Raw genomic sequence first — 24333 nt, 5'->3', positions numbered from 1 at the left:
GGGCACCCCTAAAATTAACACATTCCACTACTTTCCCCAATACTACACATTATTTTGTCTCATGCCCTTCTGCACATTTCAATCACCTTGGACCCTCCCTCCAACACACTGCTGCCACATGCCCATAAGCTTGACACCTGTAGCATCTTAATGTATTCGGCACATACGCTCGTACAGGATAACTTTTTATCCTAACTTCACATTGTCAGGCAAAGACTCATCTTCAAAACTCAAAAGAACAATGACTCTTCTGTTTCCCCACTCTTGCCACTCTGTCTGCATCACGTCAAACAATGAGAATCACATACACTGGGAATCTTTCCCCTCAGCTGGTCAACGTTTATTCCTACTGCTACCCCAGTTATCACTCCATTCATTGGTTCTGTTTCTTGAGAACGAAACAATTCACTTTTCTTGCCCCCATTCATTTTACTTTGAGCGCATTCTTCCTCTGCCCAACAGAAACACAAACAATTATCACTAGACCACTTCTAGTTACCCTCATCGATTCCACATGACCCAACTCTTTTTTTTTTTTTTCACCCACTGTGAATCCACAAATGGATCGGCCAAAAGGCATGAGTCCACTTTTTCCATAAACTTCACTCCTACTGTCACGGACTCTTGTTCATCCTGAACCCAGGTGCATACCTCCGTCTCCGATAACTTTACTGCACCTACCACCTCCGATACTTCACCCTCATTCACTTCCATTTCTCCTCCTGTCTTCAGCTCCCTCTGCTTACACTTTCTACCATTCCTCTTTGCCAACCAATCTTCCGTTTCCCACCATTTTTATCCGACTCAAGCTCACCCTCTTATTCTCTCACTCTTAGACCTCTTCTCTCTCTGTTTTCCCTCCATTCCTTCTCCGTTTTCCAAGTACACGTCTCCTTATGATAATACTGCCACTCCACCCCTGACACTCATCTTGTACTTGCTTTCTCTAGGGACTCCATTTTCCCCTTCCGGAGTTCTGCTCATGTCTCCAATAATGTGCCTACAACAGCGCAGCTGCTTTTTGCTTATTTGAGCCATAATATGGATTTGGTCTTTTACCATCTAGGGCTACTGATTGGTCTCAAATGCATTTAGAAGGAAAGAAATTGTACAAATGAACTTTTAACAAGGCACACTTGTTCATTGAAATGCATTCCAGGTGGCTAGCTCATGAAGCTGATCGAGAGAATGCTAAGAGTGTGCAAAGCTGTCATCAAGGCAAAGGGAGGCTACTTTGAAGAATATCAAATATATTTGGATTTGTTTAACACTTATTTGGTTACTACATGATTCCATATGTGTTATTTCATAGTTTTGATGTCTTCCCTATTATACAATGTGGAAAATAGTAAAAAATAAAGAAAATCCTTGAATGAGTAGGTGTGTCCAAACTTTTGACTGGTACTGTATATCATGCTGATAGACTAGTGGAACAGCAGATAAGAGAAGTGTGATAGAAATAGCGGAGAATGTATAGGCTTACCATTGACATATGGTAATGGCTGTGGAGAGGAGATGAAGGTAGCCTATCTATTGTCAGTGTTACTGCCTCATGTTACAGCAAAAGGAACATGATCAGTCCATGTAACTGTCGGAGCTGATAGCCTCTGCTCTCAGGACTGGTGTCATTCAACCAATTATTTCTACCCGATTAGCTACATGTCTCTTTCCACTGTCATCATTAAATTATCAGCCTGAATATATTGAATAAATCAACTCTATGGAATATGTAGGCCTATTAAGAAATAAACTAACAATGTTTATCAAATAAACAAACTCAGTGCAGTCCTCCTTTTGTTTTATGTTCTGTTCAGATCTCAAAGCAATACCATTGCTGGTTGAGATATTGGGAACCGGTAGTTGTGTACACATGATGTCCATGTCCAATTGATACATTTTTAAAATGTACATTGAGGTTTTTTATTTTTATTTAACCTTTATTTAACTAGGCAAGTCCGTTAAGAACATATTATTATTTACAATGATTGCCTACTAGAAGGCAAAAGGCCTCTTGCGGGGACGGAGGCTGGGATTTAAAAGAAAATATATAGGACAAAACACACATCACGACAAGAGAGACAACACTACATAAAGAGAGATCTACTCAATCACTTTTTATAGCTACTGTTTACAGGCCTCCTGGGCCATATACAGCGTTCCTCAATGAGTTCCCTGAATTCTTGTTGGACCTTGTAGTCATGGCAGAAAATATTCACATTTTTGGTAACTTTAATATTCACATGAATAGTCCTCAGACACACTCCAAAAGGATTTTGGAGCCATCATCGACTCAGTGGGTTTGGTCCAACATGTCTCTGGACCTACTCACTGCCACAGTCATACTCTGGACCTTGTTGTGTCCTGTAGAATAAATATCGGACCACAATTTATTTACATTTGCAATCGCAACAAATAATCTGCTCAGACCCCAACCAAGGATCATCAAAAGCCATGCTATAAATTCTCAGATAACCCAAAGATTCCTAGATGCCCTTCCACTCCCTCCACCTACCCAAGGACGTTAGAGTACAACCATCAGTTAACCACCCAACTGAGGAACTTAATTTAACCTTGCATAATACCCTAGATGCAGTTGCACCCCTAAAAACAAAAAACATTTGTCATAAGAAACTAGCTCCCTGGTATACAGAAAATATCAGAGCCCTGAAGCAAGCTTCCAGAAAATTGGAACGGAAATGGCCCTACACTAAATTGGAAATCTTCCGATTTTCTTGGAAAGACAGTACCGTGCAGTATCGAAGAGCCCTCACTGCTGCTCAATCAATTGATTGATGAAAGTAAGACCAATCCAAAATGTATTTTGATACTGTCGCAAAGCTAACTAAAAAGCAGCATTCCCCAAGAGAGAATGGCTTTCAAGTCAGCAGTGATAAATTCATGAACTTCTTTGACGCAAATTACGGACTTCTCTTAAAATCTGCGTATTTCTCCAAAACTCAGTTGTCCTGAGTCTGCACAACACTGCCAGGACCTAGGATCAAGGGAGACACTCAAGTTTTTTAATACTATATCTCTTGACACATTGATGAAAATAGTCATGATCTCTAAACCTTCAAGCTGCATACTGGACCCTATTCCAACTAAACTACTGAAAGAGCTGCTTCCTGTGCTTGGCCCTCCTATGTTGAACATAATAAATGGCTCCCTATCCACCGGATGTTTACCAACCTCTCTAAAAGCCTCTCTTGAAAAAGCCAAACCTTGACACAGAAAATATAAAAAGCTATCAAGTCTCCTATTCCTCTCAAACATTTTAGAAAAAGCTGTTGCGCAGCAACTCACTAGCTTCCTGAAGACAAAATATGTATACGAAATGCTTCAGTCTGGTTTTAGACCCCATTATAGCACTGAGACTTTACTCATGAAGGTGGTAAATTACCTTTTAATGGTGTCAGACCAAGGCTCTCCATCTGTCCCCCTGCTCCTAGACCTTAGTGCTGCTTTTGATACCATCGATCACCACATTCTTTTGGAGAGATTGAAAACCCAAATTGGTCTACACGGACAAGTTCTGGCCTGGTTTAGGTCTTATCTGTCGGAAAGATATCAGTTTGTCTCTGTGGATGGTTTGTCCTCTGACAAATCAACTGTAAATTTCGGTGTTCCTCAAGGTTCCGTTTAGTACCACTTTTGTCTTCACTATATATTTTACCTCTTGGTGATGTCATTCGGAAACATAATGTTAACTTTCACTGCTATGCGGATGATACACAGCTGTACATTTCAATGAATCATGGTGAATCCCCAAAATTGCCCTCCCTGGAAGCCTGTGTTTCAGACATAAGGAAGTGGATGAAGGCAAATGTTTTACTTTTAAACTCGAACAAAACATAGATGCTAGTTCTAGGTCCCAATAAACTAAGAGATCTTCTGTTGGATCTGACAATTAATCTTGATGGTTGTACAGTCGTCTCAAATAAAACTGTGAAGGACCTTGGCATTACTCTGGACCCTGATCTCTCTTTTGACAAACATATCAAGACTTTCAAGGACAGCTTTTTTCCATCTACGGAACATAACAAAAATCAGAAACTTTCAGTCTAAAAATTATGCATAAAAATTCATCCATGCTTTTGTCACTTCTTGATTAGACTACTGCAATGCTCTACTTTCCGGCTACCTGGATAAAGCACTAAATAAACATCAGTTAGTGCTAAACATGGTTGCTAGAATCTTGACTAGAACCCAAAAATTGGATCATATTACTCCTCTCATCTCTTCAGTAGGTCCTATGATTGAGTGTAGTCTGGCCCAGGGGTGTGAAGGTGAACTGAAAGGCATTGGAGCGACGAACCTCCTTGCTGTTTCTGCCTGGACGGTTCCCCTCTCTCCACTGTGATTCTCTGCCTCTAACCCTATTACGTGGGCTGAGTCACTTACTTACTGGTGCTCTTCCATGCCTTCCCTAGGAAGGGTGCGTAACTTGAGTGTGTTGAGACACTGTCGTGATCTTCCTGTCTGGGTTGGCGCCTCCCTCGGGTTCGTGGGGGAGATCTTCGTGGACTATATTCGAGCTTGTCTCAGGGTAGCAAATTGGTGGTTAAAGATATCCCTCTAGTGGTGTGGGTGCTATGCTTTGGCAAAATGGGTGGGGTTATATCCTGCCTGGTTGGCCCTGTCTGGGGGTATAGTCGGACGGGCCACAGAGTCTCCCGACTCCTCCTGTCTCAGCCTCCAGTAATTATGCTGCAATAGTTTTTGTCGGGGGGCTAGGGTCAGTCTGTGAAATCTGGAGTATTTCTCCTGTCTTATACAGTGTTCAGTGTGAATTTAAGTATGCTCCCTCTAATTCTCACTCTCTCTTTCTCTTCTCAAGGAGGACCTGAGCCCTAGGACCATGCCTCAGGAGGACCTGGCCCGATGACTCCTTGCTGTCCCCAGTCCACCTGGTAGTGCTGCTGCTCCAGTTTCAACCATTCTGCCTGCGGCTATGGAACCCCGACCTGTTCACCGGACGTATTACCTTGTCCCGGACCTGCTGTTTTCAACTTTCTCTCTCTACCGCACCTGCTGTCTCTAACTCTGAATGATCGGCTATGAAAAGCCAACTGAGATTTATTCCTGAGGTGCTGACCTGTTGCACCCTCTACAACCACTGTGATTATTATTTTTTTTGACCCTGCTAGTTATCTATGAACGTTTGAACATCTTGGCCATGTACTGTTATAATCTCCACCTGGTCCAGCCAGAAGAGGACTGGCCACTCCTCAGAGCCTGGTTCCTCTCAAGGTTTCTTCCTAGGTTCCTGCCTTTATAGGGAGTTTTTCCTAGCCACTGTGGTTCTACATCTGCATTGCTTGCTGTTTGGGGTTTTAGGCTGGGTTCTGTATAGCACTTTGTGACACCGGCTAATGTAAAACGGGCTTTACAAATAGATTTGATTTGAATAAGACAACAACATAGCATGGCATCAACACATGAAAACACAGCAAGGTAGCAACACAACATGGCAGCACCACAACATTGTAGCAGTGCAAAACATGGTACAAACATTATTGGGCACAGACAACAGCACGAAGGGCAGGAATACAGCATGCATGATTGAGTCTTTGAATGATTATATAAAGGAGAATTTGGTAGAAAGCTGGATTCTACATATAATTCATTCAGTACAACTCATTAGGATTCCAGCCAGCCCCATCCATAGACTGTAGTCAAAGATGTTCTAATCTGTGGCGGATCCATTCTATCGTCACTGTGCCGTGGAGTTTTTTGCGTCAGCTGTATCTTAATTGCTGCATTCAAAACAGCTAGAAAATGGGCACTCAGAAAACTCTTGACTTTCAATGTGTTCATGACAACTGTGAAGTCGAGCTCCGCCTCCGAATGGGGAAAAATAGTTTTCAACAGTCATTCAACTCGGAATTCCATGTCAGAAACTCATCTTTCTCGAGCTCTGACTTTCCGACCTGAAATCATTGACGTCATGATTTGCCCTCTCCCCCCCGGGTTCTCAGTTGTGAAAGCACAATTAATATGAACTTTATTGTTCCCAAACAGGAAGACATTGCACCAACACAGGTCGACGTGTCAGGAAACATTCGGGAGGAGTAAATGGGCTAAAGAAGCAGTTGGGAGACCAGTCTGCGAAAAATAAGGGTTAACATTTTCAGAGTCAATTTGACAGATTCATATATAGTTATCATTGCTTTCCTGTGATGTTGACCAAATTCGAGACGAAGTCGGCCCGTGTGAAAGGTAACGTAACGTTTGCAGCCTGTTAGCTAGCTAACGATGTTGCCCATGAAAATTGTCATTTTTTTTAGTGGTTAATTGATAAGACGAAGTTATTGATACGATTAGCAATGTCATATCACTTTTTATCATTCATGACTTAACGTTAACTGCTACCAAGGAAACGTATGCTAGCTCAGCTAATGTTAACTAGCTAACGTTAGCCAGCTAATTTAAGCTAGCCAGTTAACACTTTCAGTTCATACCTCCGCTAGTTTTCAACCTCATTCATGTGATCTGCATGTGTATCATTGATGGTTTACTTGATTAAACTTTTGCCATTCATTGGTGTCTAACTTACTAACGTTAGTAAGCCAACTTTCTGAAAACATTTCTATTCCATAGGGCTGAGTTTCCACCCAAAACGGCCCTGGATCCTTGCTAGTCTTCACAATGGAGTCATCCAGTTGTGGGACTATCGGATGTGCACACTGATTGACAAGTTCGATGAGCATGATGGTAATATGTTTTTCACATTTCTTAATTAACATAAATGTAATTTACTTTGATTATTGATGATTGTGATTTTATTGTGAAGGACCTGTCAGAGGAATTGATTTCCACAAGCAACAGCCTCTGTTTGTGTCTGGAGGAGATGACTACAAAATCAAGGTTAGTCATTCATACACCCTCACATTCTCCTTCATACATGTTTTCATTGCAGAGAATACATTCGAAAACGTACTGGAAAACTGATGTCACTGCACCATTTACGATTGATCTCCCTTTACCAGGTGTGGAACTACAAGCTGCGGCGTTGCCTCTTCACTCTTCTTGGGCACCTGGACTACATCCGCACCACCTTCTTCCATCATGTGAGTCCTTATTTTTTCACTCTCAATGGCTAGCCTACATCCATTCTGTTGTTACTTACATGAAGACCCAACCTTTAAATGTCATGTTTATCCCATAGTTTCATGTTCTTGCATAGAATTCCATATAGGCCTGAAAATTTGGTCTGAAATTAATTCCTTTCCTTTCTCCAGGAGTATCCATGGATTTTGAGTGCCTCAGATGACCAGACAATACGTATCTGGAACTGGCAGTCCAGGACCTGTGTCTGGTAAGTCTGTGCCTGAGCCAAGTGTTGGCACCTCACTGAAACACTTGTCTATTGTTTTTCTAATTGTAAATTCTTATGTAATTTATGTGTTTCTGTCCTGCAGTGTACTGACAGGGCATAATCACTATGTGATGTGTGCTCAGTTCCACCCCTCTGAGGACCTAGTGGTGTCGGCCAGCCTGGACCAGACCGTGCGTGTGTGGGATATCTCCGGTGAGGGCGTGGGGATGGGACTCAGGGTTGAGGGTGGGCAGTGAGGTTTGGGGATGGGGCTGGGTGGTATGGAGTGGAAGGCGGAGACACGTCCTTAACCCCTCCTTCCTCTCCTTGTAGAGAATTAATCTCTGGGCTTTTTGCAGAAACACCTCTCCTTAGTTGAGATGGACAGTTGAATAGAGTGAAAATGATAGTTTTAGAATAGGGAAAACTGATGAAGAGAGCCTAGTTATTAACAGAACTAAATACCTTTCACTGAAGATTTGTAGAGTGGATTAAAATGAGGTACGAAAGGTAACACTAGGTGACGTGAGAAATATGGAGAGCGAGAATATGGGAGAGGTGTTTCTGTGCTTCTGCATGTTTTAATATCTACTTTTCTTTGGTGTCTTGCCTGTCTTTCTGTCATTCTTTCACTCTTCCCATTCACTGACCCATTTTAGGTCTCTAAGTGTCCTACCTCATTCTCAACACACACACACTATATGTAATCCTGTCGCCAGGCTGTTGGCCATCACAATTGCACCCCTCAAATACCAAGTAAACTGTATTAGCCATCAGCTCTGTGCTACCACTCACTACTAACTGCTCTCATTGATGAGAAGAACATCACAAATGTACTAATTAAGCAATAAGGCCCCAGGGGGTGTGGTATACAACCAATATACCACAGTAAAGGGTTCTTGTGCGCAACTGAGTGCCTGGACACAGCCCTTAGCCGTGGTAATTTGGCCTTATACCACAAACCCCAGAGGTGCCTTATTACTATTATAAACTGGTTACCAATGTAATTAGTGCAGTAAAAATAAGTCTTGTCATATCTGTGTTATACGGTCTGGCTGACAGCCATGGTATACTGTATCAATCAGCATTCAGGGCTCGAACCACCCAGTTTATAATAACTAATAAACCTGCACGATATAATGCTCAATCTGTGCAGCGCAAAATGTCTCCATGGCACAGTCAGTAAGTAATACTGTAAGTAGCCATAACATCCCTGCTTTAGATTACTTTGACTGGTAAATGATAAGCTTGTTGGTCAGGAAGCATGAACTCTTTGCATGACAGAAACCTCACAGCAGCAGTAAGATGTTTTGTTTGTAGCAGTATCTAACCCAAGCATGGACTCAAATACTACTCACCCTCCTGACATTCAACGCCCCATCAGAGCACCTCTTTACAACCCCAACCACCACCTCCACCAGCCCATCGATCAAATCCACCTCTTCCCACTTCCGCTTGTCACCTGTCCCCATGCTCCCCCAGGAAACATCCACACCTGCACATGGGTTCCTAGTGCAGTTCTCCTTCATGAATCCTCTTCTTGATCCTGTTGGGTTATCTGTTCACCACGTGATTTCTCTGGGCTGGAGACACTGACGCAGACTGTTTTCTCTAGATTAAGTGTGTGTTCTGACTCGAGTCCTGGGTGTCATCTCTTTTGTGATTTGATTCATTTAGGGCTGCCCCGACTGGAAAATTGTCTTGGTCTACCGAAGGTTGTCTGTTCTTTAGACCAATTGTGGTTTTCCATATATAGACACCCTATGTGTTTTAATAAAATCAACTAAATATGCATTGAGCTTGTCTGATGCGTTAAGCTCACTGTTTTCTAAAATAAGACACACATGACTCGACCATCCTCCCGCTCATATTGGCTTTCGCAGATTCTGCCATTACACTCCTGAAGTTGCTGGTAATAGGCTACATGAGGAGTTTGCAAACTTTTTCGTGTAGAATGCCAATTTATCTTACCATTTCTACCGATCTGTGTGCCAGTTATGGTTTTCAAATGCCCATTTGTCTTTGTCATGAGGTTAGTCAAAATGCTACAAATCTAAATGACAAAATAACTTATAGTGCCAACTATGGAAAAATAGCCAATGAAGCCAACAAACATTTCATGATAAATTTCCGGATAAAAATAAATATCCTATAAATCACATTGGCTAGCGCGGCCTGTCTGCAATGAACTTTAAACATTATATCAACATAACCTGGGTCCAACCTGAAACTCCTTGCAACATTGTATATCATATTCTGGGCCAGTTGTAGGCTATTTTTGCGAGGGATAAGAAGAAATCAGGTAGGCAGTTTTGTGAAGTTTCTACTGAATCAGGGCATGACATTTTTCACTCATGCTGAGTGGTTATCAAAAGGGAGAGTCCTAGGGGGGGGATTTTCATTCTCAAAGCTCCACAGCTCATTAGTGGTGGTGCATTAAGCCAATTAGATATACTATCAGATCCCCAAATGGGCACATTTTACACTGAAATCAAAACATGTGAATGCAACTTTTAAAGTGTTGGTCCCATGTTTCATGAGCTGAAATAAAAGATCCCGGATATGTTGCATATGTACAAAAAGCTTATTTCTCTCATTCTGTACACATTTGTTTACATCCCTGTTTGTGAACATTTCTCCTTTACCAAGATAAGCCATCCACCTGACAGGTGTGGCATATCAAGAAGCTGATTAAACAGCATGATCATTTCACAGGTGCACCTTGTGCTGGGGACAATAAAAAGCCACGCCCATATTATGTCAAGAACAGTTCAAATAAGCGAAGAGAAACGACAGTCCATTATTTTTAAGGCATGAAGGTCAGTCAATCCAGAAAATGTCAAGAACTTTGAAAGTTTCTTCAAATGCAGTCACAAAAACCATCAAGCACTATGATGAAACTGTCTCTCATGAGGACTGCCACAGGGAATGAAGACCCAGAGTTACTTCTGCCTCAGAGGACAAGTTCGTTAGAGTTAACAGCCTCAGAAATTGCAGCCCAAATAAATGCTTCACAGAGTTCAAGTAATGCGACACAGCTCAACATCAACTGTTCAGAAGAGATTGCGGAATCAGGTCTTCATGGTTGAATTGCTACAAAGAAACCACTCATAAAGGACAACAATAATAAGAGACTTGCTTGTGCCAAGAAACACGAGCAATGGACATTAGACCGGTGGAAATCTGTCCTTTGGTCTGATGAGGCCAAATTTGAGATTTTTGGTTCCAACTGCCACTTTGTGAGATGCAGAGTAGGTGAACGAATGCTCTCTGCATGTGTGGTTCCAACCTTGAAGCATGGAGGAGGTGGTGTGGGGGTGCTTTGCTGTTGACGCTGTGTGATGTATTTAGAATTCAAGGCACACTTAACCAGCATGCTACCACAGCATTCTGCAGCAATACTCAGTCCCACTAAGCACAAGATAGATGGGATGATCATTTGTTTTTCAACAGGACATTGACCCAAAACACACCTCCATGCTATGTAAGGGCTATTTGACCAATCACCTGACCTCAATCCTATTGAGATGGTTTGGGATGAGTTGGACCACAGAGGGAAGGAAAAGCAGCCAACAAGTGCTCAACATATGTGGGAACTCCTTCAAGACTGTTGGAAAAGCATTCCAGGTGAAGGAGGTTGAGAGAATGCCAAGAGTGTACAAAGCTGTGATCGAGATAAACAATGGCTACTTTGAAGAATCTCAAATATAAAATATCTGTTAACACATTTTTGGGTACTACATGATTCCATGCGTTATTTTATAGTTTTGATGTCTTCACTATTATTCTACAATATAGTACAAAATTAAATGAACCCTTGAATGCGTACGTGTCCAAACTTTTGACTGGTACTGTATTAATGGGAGAATTGACAGACAGTAGCAAACAATTAGTCTACCGCTCAACCAACAGCCTATCAACCAGTCGAATAATTTGGGTCAGCCCTAGATTAACTGTAATCCAATGATAGGAGAACTGTGACGCTCTTTATGTTGTTGATTAATTAATCAACAATCATCTCAATGATTTTGATGTGCTAAATATGGTGATAGTGTTCCTCCTGTACTCGAGTTAGGCCCACACCGAGAACACTGGTTGTGTCCTTGCTCTTCAGCTTGTGTGTGTGTGTGAGTGTTCGGTAATTCAACAGCTACGTTTGTGTGTTAGTATGATCAGAAACCTCTATCTTTGCCTTTTTTTGATGGTATCTATTTTAGAGTGTATTAATGTATCATGTTTTTTCTCCCTGACCTGTATCTGGGTGCCCCTGTGTAACACGTATATGGATCCCCCTTGTGCGTGGTGCTATGCATGTTGGTTCCAGGTCTGAGGAAGAAGAACCTCTCTCCCGGGGCCGTAGAAACTGATGTGCGAGGCATCTCTGGTGTCGATCTGTTCGGAGCATCCGATGCCGTTGTCAAACACGTGCTCGAGGTTAGTGTTTTGAGTCTCTCTGTAAGACATTGCTGTCTATTAATGGTACTTTAGTTGTGAGCACTGAGCAGGTCACTGAAATTAACAGTAATGTTATTGGTAGGCCCAGGAGTTTGTGCTTATTAAGATAAAGTTTAGGCCAGTTGTGAGCCATGTGAGTTTCCCTCTCTCCCTGCAGGGTCACGATCGTGGGGTCAACTGGGCCGCCTTCCATCCCACCATGCCCCTCATCGTCTCAGGGGCTGACGACCGGCAGGTCAAGATCTGGAGGATGAACGGTAAGTAGAATAGGTCATTCCATGAAATTCTTGCAATTCAATACATTCATTTTTTTATTTTAAATATGAATAAAGACTTGCTAAACTGCCAAAATTCGGTATTTCGACATGTCCCTCTGTGCACCCTCTATGACAGCAACATTTTAACAACTTAATTAAACCTCTTTGGGCTAGCATCCCACCTCGACAACATCCGTTGAAATTGCAGAGCGCGAAATTCAAAATACAACAATCGTAATATTAAACATTCATGAAAATACAAGTGTCTTATATCGTTTTAAAAGCTTAACTTCTTGTTAATCCAACCGCGTTGTCAGATTTCAAAAAGGCTTTACAGCGAAAGCATACCATGCGATTATCTGACAGCTCCCCGTTTACACCAGCATTAAAAACATTTTTCAAACCAGCAGAGGTGCCACATAAATTAGAAATGGCGCTAAAATAAATCACTTCACTTTGAAGATCATCCTCTGTTTGCAATCCCATGGGTACCAGCTACACAACAAATGGTCGTTTTGTTTGATAAAGTCCTTCTTTATATCCCAAAAAAGTCAGTTTATTTGGCACGTTTGATTCAGTAATCCACTCGTTCAACATGCAGACGAAGGAATCCCAAAAGTTACCGGTAAAACTTCTTCCAAACAAGTCAAACAACGTTTCTAATCAATCCTCAGGTACCCTAATATGTAAATAAACGATACAATTTAAGACAGAATGTAGTATGTTCAATACCAGAGATAAATAACAAAGTGCGCACCCTCAATCACGTGCGCCACAAGACTAGAGTCCTGATGAGAGACATTGAAAAACTACAGCTACTTGCTAATTTTTCAAAAAACAAGCCTGAAACCCTTTCTAGAGACTGTTTACATCTAGTGGAAGCCATAGGAACTGCAATCTGGGAGATATTTAATTGTATATCCCCATAGACTAGCATTGAAATGGCCTGTGACCTAAAAGAACAAATCTGGATGGATTTTCCTCGGTTTCCACCAGCCATATCAGTTCTGTTATACTCAGACATTTTAACAGTTTTAGAAACTTCAGACTTTTCTATCCAATGCTACCAATTATATGCATATCCGAGCTTCTGGGCCTGAGTAGAAGGCAGTTTACTTTGGGCACGTAATTAATCTGAATTTCCGAATACTGCCCCCTAGACCTAAAGTTTTAACCCCAACATTTTTTCACCATCGTTAACACCGTATCCATCCTGTCGTGTCTTTGCTATCATTAAATTGAAGACTTATAGTTTTTATCAAAGATTCTCTGTAATTAGTATTACGCAATCAACTGATTAATCATGTAACTGTAATTAACTAGGAAGTCGGGGCACCAAGGAAAAATATTCAGATTACAAAGTTATTATTTCCTAAAATAACTTTTCAGATATTTTATCTGATCAATTAGTCTTCAAATGAATGAATTATTTACTTTACCTCACGTTAGTCTCTTTCCAAAAGTCGTAAATTGTTGGTTATCTGCACGAACCCAGTCTTCACTAAGAGTCATCCATACATCAATTGTCTTAAATCATTTATTTATTACTAAGTAATTCACAGAAATGCATAAACAAACAAACAAAGTCAATATGGTTACAATAAATTATAGGAGAATGTGCCCTAGTGGGCTAAACCGGCATGGCGGCTTGTTAGACAAAAGGGGAAGTGGGGGTCGACTCAGAAGTCACTACAAAGTGATAATTTTAACAATTGAAATGCTAATCCTTTGCACATGAACGCTCACTCATTCGGGAACAATTGCAATTAATATAAATGCTCAGTGTGTCTGGATCGCTGGTGAAAAGTTTGTTTCAGTTGGAGAGTTTTGTCCTCTCTCTCTCTCTGTCTTGGTTAGAGGGGATAGTTCAGTGACATTAATTCATTTGTTATAGAATGTATCTTTCGGCGGTTGTCGTTCTTCGCGTTCAATGATACCGAATTCCTAGCTGCAGACTAGTAATTCATATCAAAGACTTGTTCTTATTCTGTTGGTATCGATAGTCTAAGAGTTTAACCACGTGGTATGGTTAAAAGATTGGTCTACAACTTTCGTCCTCTCCTAATGGAGAAAAACATGGTCTGCTGATAATTTCTCAAAGTTGGGTTTTATTCGGGAATTGCAGAAAAGGGCTGTCCCAGGATGCCTGACCCCAACTGGGCTCAGGGGCGGTCCTCTGATTTAGTTAACTCCAATTCCCTTTTTGAGTTTTCCTTCATTAAACAGTCCCAAATCACATTGTAAAATTGTGTAAACAGTATCATACTCACTCATTCCTCTTATACAACAATTAGATGTAAACCTCATATCAGAGACTATTATGTAAACGGCGTTATGCTAATGTGGCCACACCGTCTCCCATGAGCTTCCCCAAGTTGTAACGAACGGACCAGTTCGTAGCTGTTTTCTTCACCGATCTTTTATACTTTCTCCGGAACATGAAATTTGTTTGTACCTCAAAGAAATGAGGTGAAAGAATATATTATTATATATTAAATTCCTTTGTTCTCTATGAAAATTGACTATCTCTATACCGTGTGTCCATGAGGAGAACCTCAGGAATTTACGACGTCTCTCTGACCACAGCAGCCTAGTTGAAGGGGGAGGCAGGGAGAGGGGGATGGGGCTTGCTATACCCAAAGAGGGCAATGTCATGACAATCCACAGTTTTTATGTGAGTAAGGTCATACCGTATAAAAATACGAATCACGTCAGCTGCGATGGAAAGAGGAAGTTTCTGTACAATTTTTTTTTTAATGCTGACAGAATTTGTTCGTTAGACATAGTGGGATCTTTTTGTGTCTGTAAAATGAATTATGCAAGAGATGGCGGTGGAAACTTCGATAATAATCACCATACCGAAGTAAACTTGGAGTCACGATAATAAGGTGTGTGTGTGTGGTCCTCCCACCACGACTTGGGAAACCATTCAGTTTATTAGGCTTCAAATTAAATAAGTAATGGTGAAAGTGCACAGTAATGTTGATGCTTTTTCCACAAAATATATAGGGTCTTATTCTGGTGACATGATGATCGATGTTTGACTAATATTCTCACGCTTATCCATAATAATCTCATGTTGACTAGCCTACCCGCACCATATCTGCGAGCTGTTGGCTTGTGCGCACGTGTGAAGACTAGAGTAGTCATATTTGCTATTTAATGCAACAATTGAAAATGCGATGGAAACATTGAACTAATGAATTTTATTTGGTACATGAAAACTTAAGCCCAAAAAATCTGTTTTGTGTGCACCTCTTCATCACGCACCTATTTTTATCCTCAACAAGTCAGTTTGGTGAAAACACAACATTTCTTTATGTGGATTCTAGAATATTCGCATGAAACTGTCGCTAATTGGATGGAAACCTAGCCACTGTAAAGCCAGAGTTATTTTGTTGCGTTGACAGTCATTTCTGAACATTTATTTCATGTGATTCATTTTAAGGTAAAACAGGGTACAGGTTGTCTTTTTAAGGTCAACCCTGTTACATAACCTGAAATCTTGTTTTAATAAGGTGAAACTATTCCTTTTTTAACAATAAAAAAACGAAAAAACATTGAACATCTAATAGTCAAATCAAACTGTAAAATCAGGTGAGCTGATTACTCTTTTTGGCCATTTTCTGTTTTGTGGTGGAAAACTTGAGTGGGTTGAGCATAACACGTCAACCCTGTTACCCAAAGATGGGCTAGAATTTTTTTGAACAATTTCATATTTTTGGGGACGCTTTCATTGAATTGTCCCTCACTGTTGCACACAAGAAGCGTCCATTCACCCTGTTACTTTATTTGACACTTAATGGGCACTTACTATCTTCATTTTTATTATTTAACCTCTTGAGATGGGAAGACATGTTTTTTATTAAGTTGAACATGTGTTCTTTATGCATGAAGGGTTGTTTTGGTGTAAAAAATAAATATCTAAAAAGGGACTCATTTCATGGAACAACCCAGATAATGAATTGTCTTCACTATGTACGTGTTTATGAACTGCAGATGATCATTTTTTAAAATAAAGGTACAGTGCTATTTAAAGAACATACTTGGTTGCTGATTTAAAAAATAAAAAATTCTCCTTAAGATCCTAGCAATTTTCTAACTTGATTTGTCTTACTTTCTCCCCTTCCCCAGAGTCCAAGGCGTGGGAACTGGACACCTGCAGGGGCCACTACAACAACGTGTCCTGTGCTGTCTTCCACCCCCGCCAGGAGCTCATCCTGTCCAACTCTGAGGACAAGAGTATCCGTGTGTGGGACATGTCCAAAAGGACCGGTGTCCAGACCTTCCGCAGGGACCACGACCGCTTCTGGGTGCTGGGGGCTCACCCCAACCTCAATCTATTTGCTGCTGGTAAGTGACTTACACATAATGATAACATTATGGGGCTTTTTAATGTGCTCGAAGTAGATTACATTGTAAGGCGGTTGGATCTGATAGTCTTAAGTCTTGACCCACCTCGTATGCAGATAGAGAAACATACTGAATATTGCTGCACTTCATTTCACTGTCTTTCAGTGACTGTGTGTTGGAGGTATTTGTTCATTAGAAGTGGAGTGTGTAACCAGGCTGTTTGTCCTCCAGGTCATGACAGTGGTATGCTGGTGTTTAAGCTGGAGCGTGAGCGTCCGGCCTATGCTGTGTACGGCAACATGCTCTACTATGTCAAGGACCGCTTCCTGCGCCAGCTCGACTTTAACAGCAGCAAGGACACCGCTGTCATGCAGCTGCGCAGGTGTGTGTGTGCGTATGCATGCTCATTTAATACTGCAGAGTCTTTACTGTCCTGAAACTGAGTTCTGAAGGATGAGTGACTGCTGCCGTTTTGTAAAAGAATGCGAGAGGTCAGCTGGTTTTGTCATTATGTGGAATCTAACCACGTTCTGTTTTTCTACTAGTGGGTCAAAGTTCCCCGTGTTCAGCATGTCTTACAACCCCGCAGAGAATGCTGTCTTGCTCTGCACTGTGAGTCTCGCTCTTAAAAAGAAGTGCATACACATAATAGGTTATACAGTACAGTCGTGGCCAAAAGTTTTGAGAATGACACAAATATTATGTTTCACAATGTCTGCTGCCTCAGTTTGTATGATGGCAATTTGCATATACTCCAGAATGTTATGAAGAGTGATTAGATTTTTTTTTAAGTCCCTCTTTGCAATGCAAGTGAACTGAATCCCCCAAAAACATTTCCACTACATTTCAGCCCCGCCACAAAAGGACCAGCTGACATCATGTCAGTTCTTCTCTCGTTAACACAGGTGTGAGTGATGACGAGGACAAGGCTGGAGATCACTCTGTCATGCTGATTGAGTTTGAATAACAGACCGAGCTTAAAAAGAAGGGTGGTGCTTGGAATCATTTGTTCTTCCTCTCTCAAGCATGGTTACCTGCAAGGAAACACGTGACGTCATCATTGCTTTGCACAAAAAGGGCTTCCCAGGCAAGCATATTGCTGCCAGTAAGATTGCACCTAAATCAACCAATTATCAGATCATCAAGAACTTCAAGGAGAGCGGTTCAATTGATGTGAAGGTTTCAGTGCGCCCAAGAAAGTCTAGCAAGCGCCAGGACCGTCTCCTAAAGTTGATTCCGCTGTGGGATCGGGGCACCACCAGTACAGAGCTTGCTCAGGCATGGCAACAGGCAGGTGTGAGTGCATCTGCACGCACAATGAGGCGAAGACTTTTGGAGGATGGCCTGGTTTCAAGAAGGGCAGCAAGGAAGCCCCTTCTCTCTAGGAAAAACATCAGGGACAGACTGATATTCTGCAAAAGGTACATGGATTGGACTGCTGAGTACTGGGGTAAAGTCATTTTCTCTGATGAATCCACTTTCTGATTGTTTGGGCCATCTGGAAAAAAGCTTGTCCGGAGAAGACAAGGTGAGCGCTACCATCAGTCCTGTGTCATGCAAACAGTAAAGCATCCTGAGACCATTCATGTATGGGGTTGCTTCTCAGCCAAGGGAGTGGGCTCACTCACAATTTTGCCTAGGAACACAGCCATGAATAAAGAATGGTACCAACATTCTCTGAGAGCAACTTCTCCCAACCATCCAGGAACAGTTTGGTGACGAACAATGCCTTTTCCAGCATGATGGAGCACCTTGCCATAAGGCAAAAGTGATAGCTAAGTGGCTCGGGGAACAAAACATCAATATTTCTTGCCCATGGCCAGGAAACTCCCCAGACCTTAATCCCATTGAGAACTTGTGGTCAATCCTCAAGTGGCGGGTGGACAAACAAAAACCCACAAATTCTGACAAACTCCAAGCATTGATTATGCAAGAATGGGCTGCTATCAGTCAGGATATGTAATTAACAGCATGCCAGGGCAGATTGCAGAGGTCTTGAAAAAGAAGGGTCAACACTGCAAATATTGACTCTTTGCATCAACTTCATGTAATTGTCAATAAAAGCCTTTGACACTTATGAAATGCTTGTAATTATACTTCAGTATTCCATAGTAACATCTGACAAAAATATCTAAAGACACTGAAGCAGCAAACTTTGTAAATTAATATTTGTCATTCTCAAAAATTTTGGCCACGACTGTACACACACACTCAATTTAGACACCGTTTCTTTAGTTGTTGAAAATGTAATGCTGTCTTGCTCTTGCAGAGGGCAACCAACCTGGAGAACAGCACCTATGACCTGTATGCCATTCCCAAAGAGAGCGACTCTCAGAACCCAGATGGTAAAGTGGCACCCTTATTATCTCGTATAGCGAGACAACATCTGTGAAGTGTCAATGTAATTCCAGTTTCATATCCTGTTTTTTAGATTATGAAAACCCACTAAACCCATGTTCATTCTTTCTCCCCCTCCTGCAGCTCCTGAGGGGAAGAGGTCTTCCGGTCTGACTGCAGTCTGGGTCGCAAGGAACAGGTTTGCTGTTCTGGACCGCATGCATTCTGTAAGTGTGTGTACATTATTAAATTGTATTTGTAATTTCTGGGCCAATGGCTGTAGTTATTCTAAATATGGGTATGGTACATTTGAGTGGTCAGAGGATGACTATAATAACCCTGCTCTCCCTCCAGCTGCTAATCAAGAACCTGAAGAATGAGATTGTGAAGAAGGTGCAGGTGCCCAGCTGTGAGGAGATCTTTTACGCCGGGACAGGCTCCCTGCTGCTGCGCGACGCAGATGGGGTAACCCTCTTCGACGTGCAGCAGAAACGCTCGCTGGCCACCGTGAAGATCGCCAAGGTCAAGTATGTGGTGTGGAGTGCTGACACCAGCCACGTGGCCCTGCTGGCTAAACACGGTACGTACTGTACACTCTAAACACACTCAGATCCAATATCAGGATTACACTCTTATCTGTCCTCTACTTTCTCTACAGCTTGGCTGTCAAGGTTTTGGGCCCTCTTGCTGTTTTTAAACATACCACAATTCACTCTCTATAGCTGTTGTCAACAATGTATCCTAGATTTACACCCTTTTTAGCTGTTCCCTCGCTCTCTAGTACCCCAGATTTACCTGCTGTTTAATTTGTTGATAAATCTCTGCTTTCCTCTGCAGCAATTATGATCTGCAACAGGAAGCTGGAGAGTCTGTGCAACATCCATGAGAACATCCGTGTGAAGAGTGGAGCCTGGGACGAGAGTGGCGTCTTCATTTACACCACATCTAACCACATTAAATACGCCCTCACCTCAGGGTAATGCACAAGACGCCACAAACGCACACTTTAATCAGAGTATATTCGAAGTACAGTATATTGATTCATTCCCTTGCTAGTCGTTTTTGAACATACTGGAATATGAAAGCTGTTTACTCCTTCAGTGATGCGTTTGAGAGACTAGGGGAGTATCCAATTTTTCTTATCACACTCTACTCTTGTCTGTAGTGATCATGGTATCATCCGGACTCTGGACCTGCCCATCTACGTGACCCGGGTCAGAGGCAACAGCGTCTACTGTCTTGACCGTGAGTGCAGGCCCCGTGTGCTGACCATCGACCCCACGGAGTACCGCTTCAAACTGGCCCTGGTCAACCGCAAATATGAAGAGGTGAGAACGATGCAATTCAGTGCTCCTATCTCTTAGAGTTAACATAAACATCTCTTTTTCTTTTAGACTGACTTTGTGACCCCCGACCTTTGTTTCCTCCAGGTTCTGCACATGGTGCGTAACGCCAAGCTGGTTGGCCAGTCCATCATCTCCTACCTGCAGAAGAAGGGTTACCCTGAGGTAGCCCTGCACTTTGTCAAGGATGAGAAGACCCGCTTCACTCTAGCTCTGGAGTGTGGCAACATTGAAGTGAGTTTGAGACCCCAGGTTTCATTGGGAATCTCTTGAGATCATCTGTGTGAAACACTGTGTGATGTAATTTTTCCTTTGTGTCTGTAGGTGGCGTTGGAGGCTGCCAAGGCTCTGGATGAGAGGGGCTGCTGGGAGCGGCTGGGCGAGGCTGCGCTGCTGCAGGGTCATCACCAGGTCGTGGAGATGTGCTATCAGAGGACCAAGAACTTTGACAAGCTCACCTTCCTCTACCTCATCACTGGTAACCTGGCCAAGCTCCGCAAGATGATGAAGATCGGTAAGAGATTATTTTGTTGTTTTTGTCTTTTGTTTGACTGACGGTGTGTTTGTCAGTTGTATGACAGACGTCTGTGTGGTGTTGCAGCTGAGATCAGGAAGGACATGAGTGGACACTACCAGGGTGCTCTGTATCTGGGGGACGTCAGCGAGAGAGTTCGCATACTGAAGAACTGTGGCCAGAGTGAGTCCCCCTTAATTCAAACACCTCAATCTCTCTCCCACTCCCTTGACAATTCTGACACAAGACTCTTGTTTCTGGTGCTTTTGGTCTAAACTGCTTGTCTGTAACTCTGATCTCTGTGTGGCTGTCTTCCATATGTAGAGTCACTGGCATATCTGACTGCTGCTACCCACGGGATGGACGAAGAGGCAGAATCCCTGAAAGAGACATTTGACCTGGAGAAGGAGACTGTCCCTGAGGTGGACCTCACTGCCCAGCTGCTGCAGCCACCACCACCTATCAACCCCCTGGATACCAACTGGCCCCTGCTTACTGTGTCCAAGGGCTTCTTTGAGGGAGCCATTGCAGCCAAAGGTGAGTGAGTCCTCAGCCCTGACACTCCATACAGTCATTTGAGTTTAGATGTAATGTTTAGATGCAATGGGGATGTAATGTGCCATGTCAGCATGGCGTGTATTAAGTTGAAAATGTTTTTATGTTGGAGTGGGAAGTGGTCAGAGTACTTGTTGCGTAGAGATGTTAAATGTGTTTTTGTTTTTTTTGTGTGTGTGTGATTCAGGGAAGGCTGGTCAGATGGCTGCAGACATGGATGTTGATGCCCCAGGAGGAGAGGGCTGGGGAGAGGATGCAGAGCTTCAGCTGGATGAGGGTGAGTCAGTCAGAAAGTAGAGACATCTGATGGACCCTGCCTGTTACTCCTCATCTCTTCCTATGTTCATCTCATTTATCTTCTCTGTTTCCATCAGATGGCTTCATGGATGCCCAGGATGGATTAGGAGAGGAAGGAGGTGCAGCGAAGGAGGAAGGAGGAGGTTGGGAGGTGGAGGAAGATCTGGACCTTCCTCCAGAGCTGGTGAGATGATTCACTCTTCTTTGAGATCAGTTCTGTCTTGACAATTTAGCTTAAGGAATGCAAATCAGGAATGCAGGAATGATGACATGTCAGTTTGAGAACGTTTATTTTCTCTACCACTAGGAGTTGTCAGCTGGCTCTGGAGGAGGGGCTGAAGATGGTTTCTTTGTCCCGCCCACTAAGGGCATGAGCCCCACACAGCTGTGGTGCAACAACTCCCAGCTCCCTGTGGACCACGTCCTGGCAGGCTCATTTGAGACCGCCATGAGGGTAAGCCTACACACACACGCACGCGCACACACACATTCTATACAGGTTTATACTTTAGTACAAAGTCTCTCTCTTTCTCTACTTTTCAGTTGCTCCATGACCAGGTTGGGGTGGTGCAGTTTGGGCCCTATAAGCAGCTGTTCATGCAGACTCTGTCCCGCGGGCGGACCTGCTACCTGGGCCTGCCTTCTCTACCCTGCCTGCGTGGCAACCCCCAGAGGAACTGGAAGGACTGTGGGACCAAGCAAGGGCTGCCTGCCGTGGGTCTTCGTCTTTCTGACCTCATCGCCCGCCTGCAGCAGTGCTACCAGCTCACCACTGCCGGCCGCTTTGAGGAGGCCGTTGAACGCTTCCGCGCCATCCTGCTGTCTGTGCCACTGCTGGTGGTCGACAACAAGCAGGAGATCGCAGAGGTATGCAAACATGTTTTAGTGTGAAATGATTTCATTGCGGTCAATGTTATTTACTGTGGTTAATCAAGTGTGGGCCGGATGGTAGTTAGTGGTGGTTACCTGATTTGAGGTTACTGTCTCTCTTAGGCTCAGCAGCTGATCACAATCTGCAGAGAATACATTGTTGGCCTCACCATGGAAACAGAAAGGAAGAAGTTGCCTAAAGACACATTGGACCAGCAGAAGAGGCTGTGTGAGGTATTGTCGATGTTTGTCTACATCCCAACTCAACCGTTAAGTTTACTACCCAGTAGTCTTTTAATTATTGTCTTTGATTGTTTGATATTTTCAGATGGCAGCTTACTTCACCCACTGCAGTCTCCAGCCAGTCCACATGGTCCTGGTATTACGTACGGCACTAAATCTGTTCTTCAAACTGAAGAACTTCAAGACAGCTGCCAGTTTTGCCCGTCGCTTGCTTGAATTAGGGCCCAAACCAGAGGTGGCACAGCAGGTAACAATCTAACTGTTTGTCTGTATATAAATGCAATTATTTCCATATTGTCAATTTTACCATCTCTATCGCTGTCTTTTAGACACGCAAGATCTTGGCAGCATGCGAGAAGACTCTGACAGATGCTCACCAGCTGAACTACGACCCCCACAATCCATTTGACCTGTGCGCTGCCTCCTACACGCCCCTATACCGTGGACGCCCCGTGGAGAAGTGCCCTCTGTCTGGGGCCTGCTACTGCCCCCCTTACAAAGGCCAGGTCTGCAGGGTCACACAGGTCAGTCAAGAGAACTGCTGTACTGTGTTATGTACACAAAGCCCCTCTTATTTAGAAGTGTCCCGCTTTTATGTAAATGTTGTATTAATTGCTTTGTCAGTATTTAAACAGAGTTTAGACATCACCTTCCCAGTGATATCTCTGACCCTTGAACCTTATTTCCAAGGTGACGGAGATCGGAAAAGATGTGATTGGTCTGCGTGTCAGTCCCCTGCAGTTCCGTTAGAACATGAAGAGGACCAGGGAAGAACGACAGTGATCCGTTCAGAGAAACACATCCACACTTTATTCTATATATACAGTTTTTCTCACTAGGTTTGGAGAGAACAAAACTTGATTGACGCGAGAGAATGCTTGCTAGGATGACATGTGATTTATTGGTGAGAATGCTTGCTATTAAGCATTTACATTTGACTGTCTGCTTTACCTTTCCTGTAATGCTGTACTTGTGAGTGCATGTCATCTCTGCTCCAACAATTGAGAATTGTAGTTTTATTAGAACCCTACTAGCCATCCCTTTTGGTCTCTTTCGGACTTGTATACACCACTGCTTTGTGTAACTCGTTAAATAAAATTGTGTGCACCATTCTTTAATTCCACAAGTATGATTCTAGCTTGTTTAAAGTCCTAGTTATTCATTTTTTTCCCAGAGGAGTACAGGTTTAATCATTAACTCTACTCATGTAGGAATAATTGCCATTGTAACATTTTGACAAACCATCTTGCAGTTTGCTTTTGAACACAGTTTGTTCTAAATTTCTTTCAGAACAAACTTCCTTTAGATTTTCTAAAGTGCCTGTCCTATATCTCAGAGATGTCAAAGATCAGGGAACTTTCAGCATGTATTTATCCCCTTGTTTTAGGCACTAAACTATCTCCATGTACTTCCATTTAGGAGACGTGTGTGTCCTAGAGCAAAACAGAAAGCAGGAAAGTTGTGAGCAGCAGTGGGGCAACAAAGTATTTAGTCAGCCACCAATTGTGCAAGTTCTCCCACTTAAAAAGATGAGGCCTGTAATTTATTATAGGTACACTTACACTATGATGGAAGAAAAATCCAGAAAATCACATTGTAGGATTTTTTATTTATTTATTTGCAAATTATGGTGGAAAATAAGTATTTGGTCAATAAAAGGTTTATCTAAATACTTTGTTATATACCCTTTGTTGGCAATGAGAGGTGAAGACTTACAGAAAACATTTGACAAGGTTTTCACACACTGTTGCTGGTATTTTGGCCCATTCCTCCATGCAGATCTCCTCTAGA

The 24333-nt window shown here is 42.6% G+C and overlaps 1 protein-coding gene across 1 annotated transcript; it reads left to right on the top strand.

The window, feature by feature from the left end:
- Window positions 1–5934: 5934 nt before the first annotated feature.
- On the top strand, window positions 5935–23654 carry LOC124009499 (coatomer subunit alpha). Its single transcript, XM_046321325.1, has 28 exons — window positions 5935–6219; window positions 6601–6714; window positions 6794–6867; window positions 6990–7070; window positions 7242–7318; window positions 7422–7531; window positions 11643–11752; window positions 11931–12030; window positions 16165–16383; window positions 16615–16765; window positions 16929–16995; window positions 18653–18728; window positions 18865–18947; window positions 19075–19300; window positions 19558–19696; window positions 19886–20048; window positions 20151–20297; window positions 20388–20577; window positions 20665–20760; window positions 20902–21114; window positions 21320–21409; window positions 21507–21613; window positions 21737–21883; window positions 21973–22296; window positions 22423–22533; window positions 22628–22789; window positions 22872–23066; window positions 23233–23654. The coding sequence occupies exons 1-28, from the start codon at window positions 6180–6182 to the stop codon at window positions 23290–23292; spliced, it is 3672 nt and encodes a 1223-aa protein (XP_046177281.1). The 5' UTR covers window positions 5935–6179; the 3' UTR covers window positions 23293–23654.
- Window positions 23655–24333: the final 679 nt, after the last annotated feature.

Source organism: Oncorhynchus gorbuscha, linkage group LG22 (genome assembly GCF_021184085.1).
Source record: "Oncorhynchus gorbuscha isolate QuinsamMale2020 ecotype Even-year linkage group LG22, OgorEven_v1.0, whole genome shotgun sequence".
NCBI classification, from domain to species: domain Eukaryota; kingdom Metazoa; phylum Chordata; class Actinopteri; order Salmoniformes; family Salmonidae; genus Oncorhynchus; species Oncorhynchus gorbuscha.
This window is presented reverse-complemented; position numbering and strand designations above follow the sequence as displayed.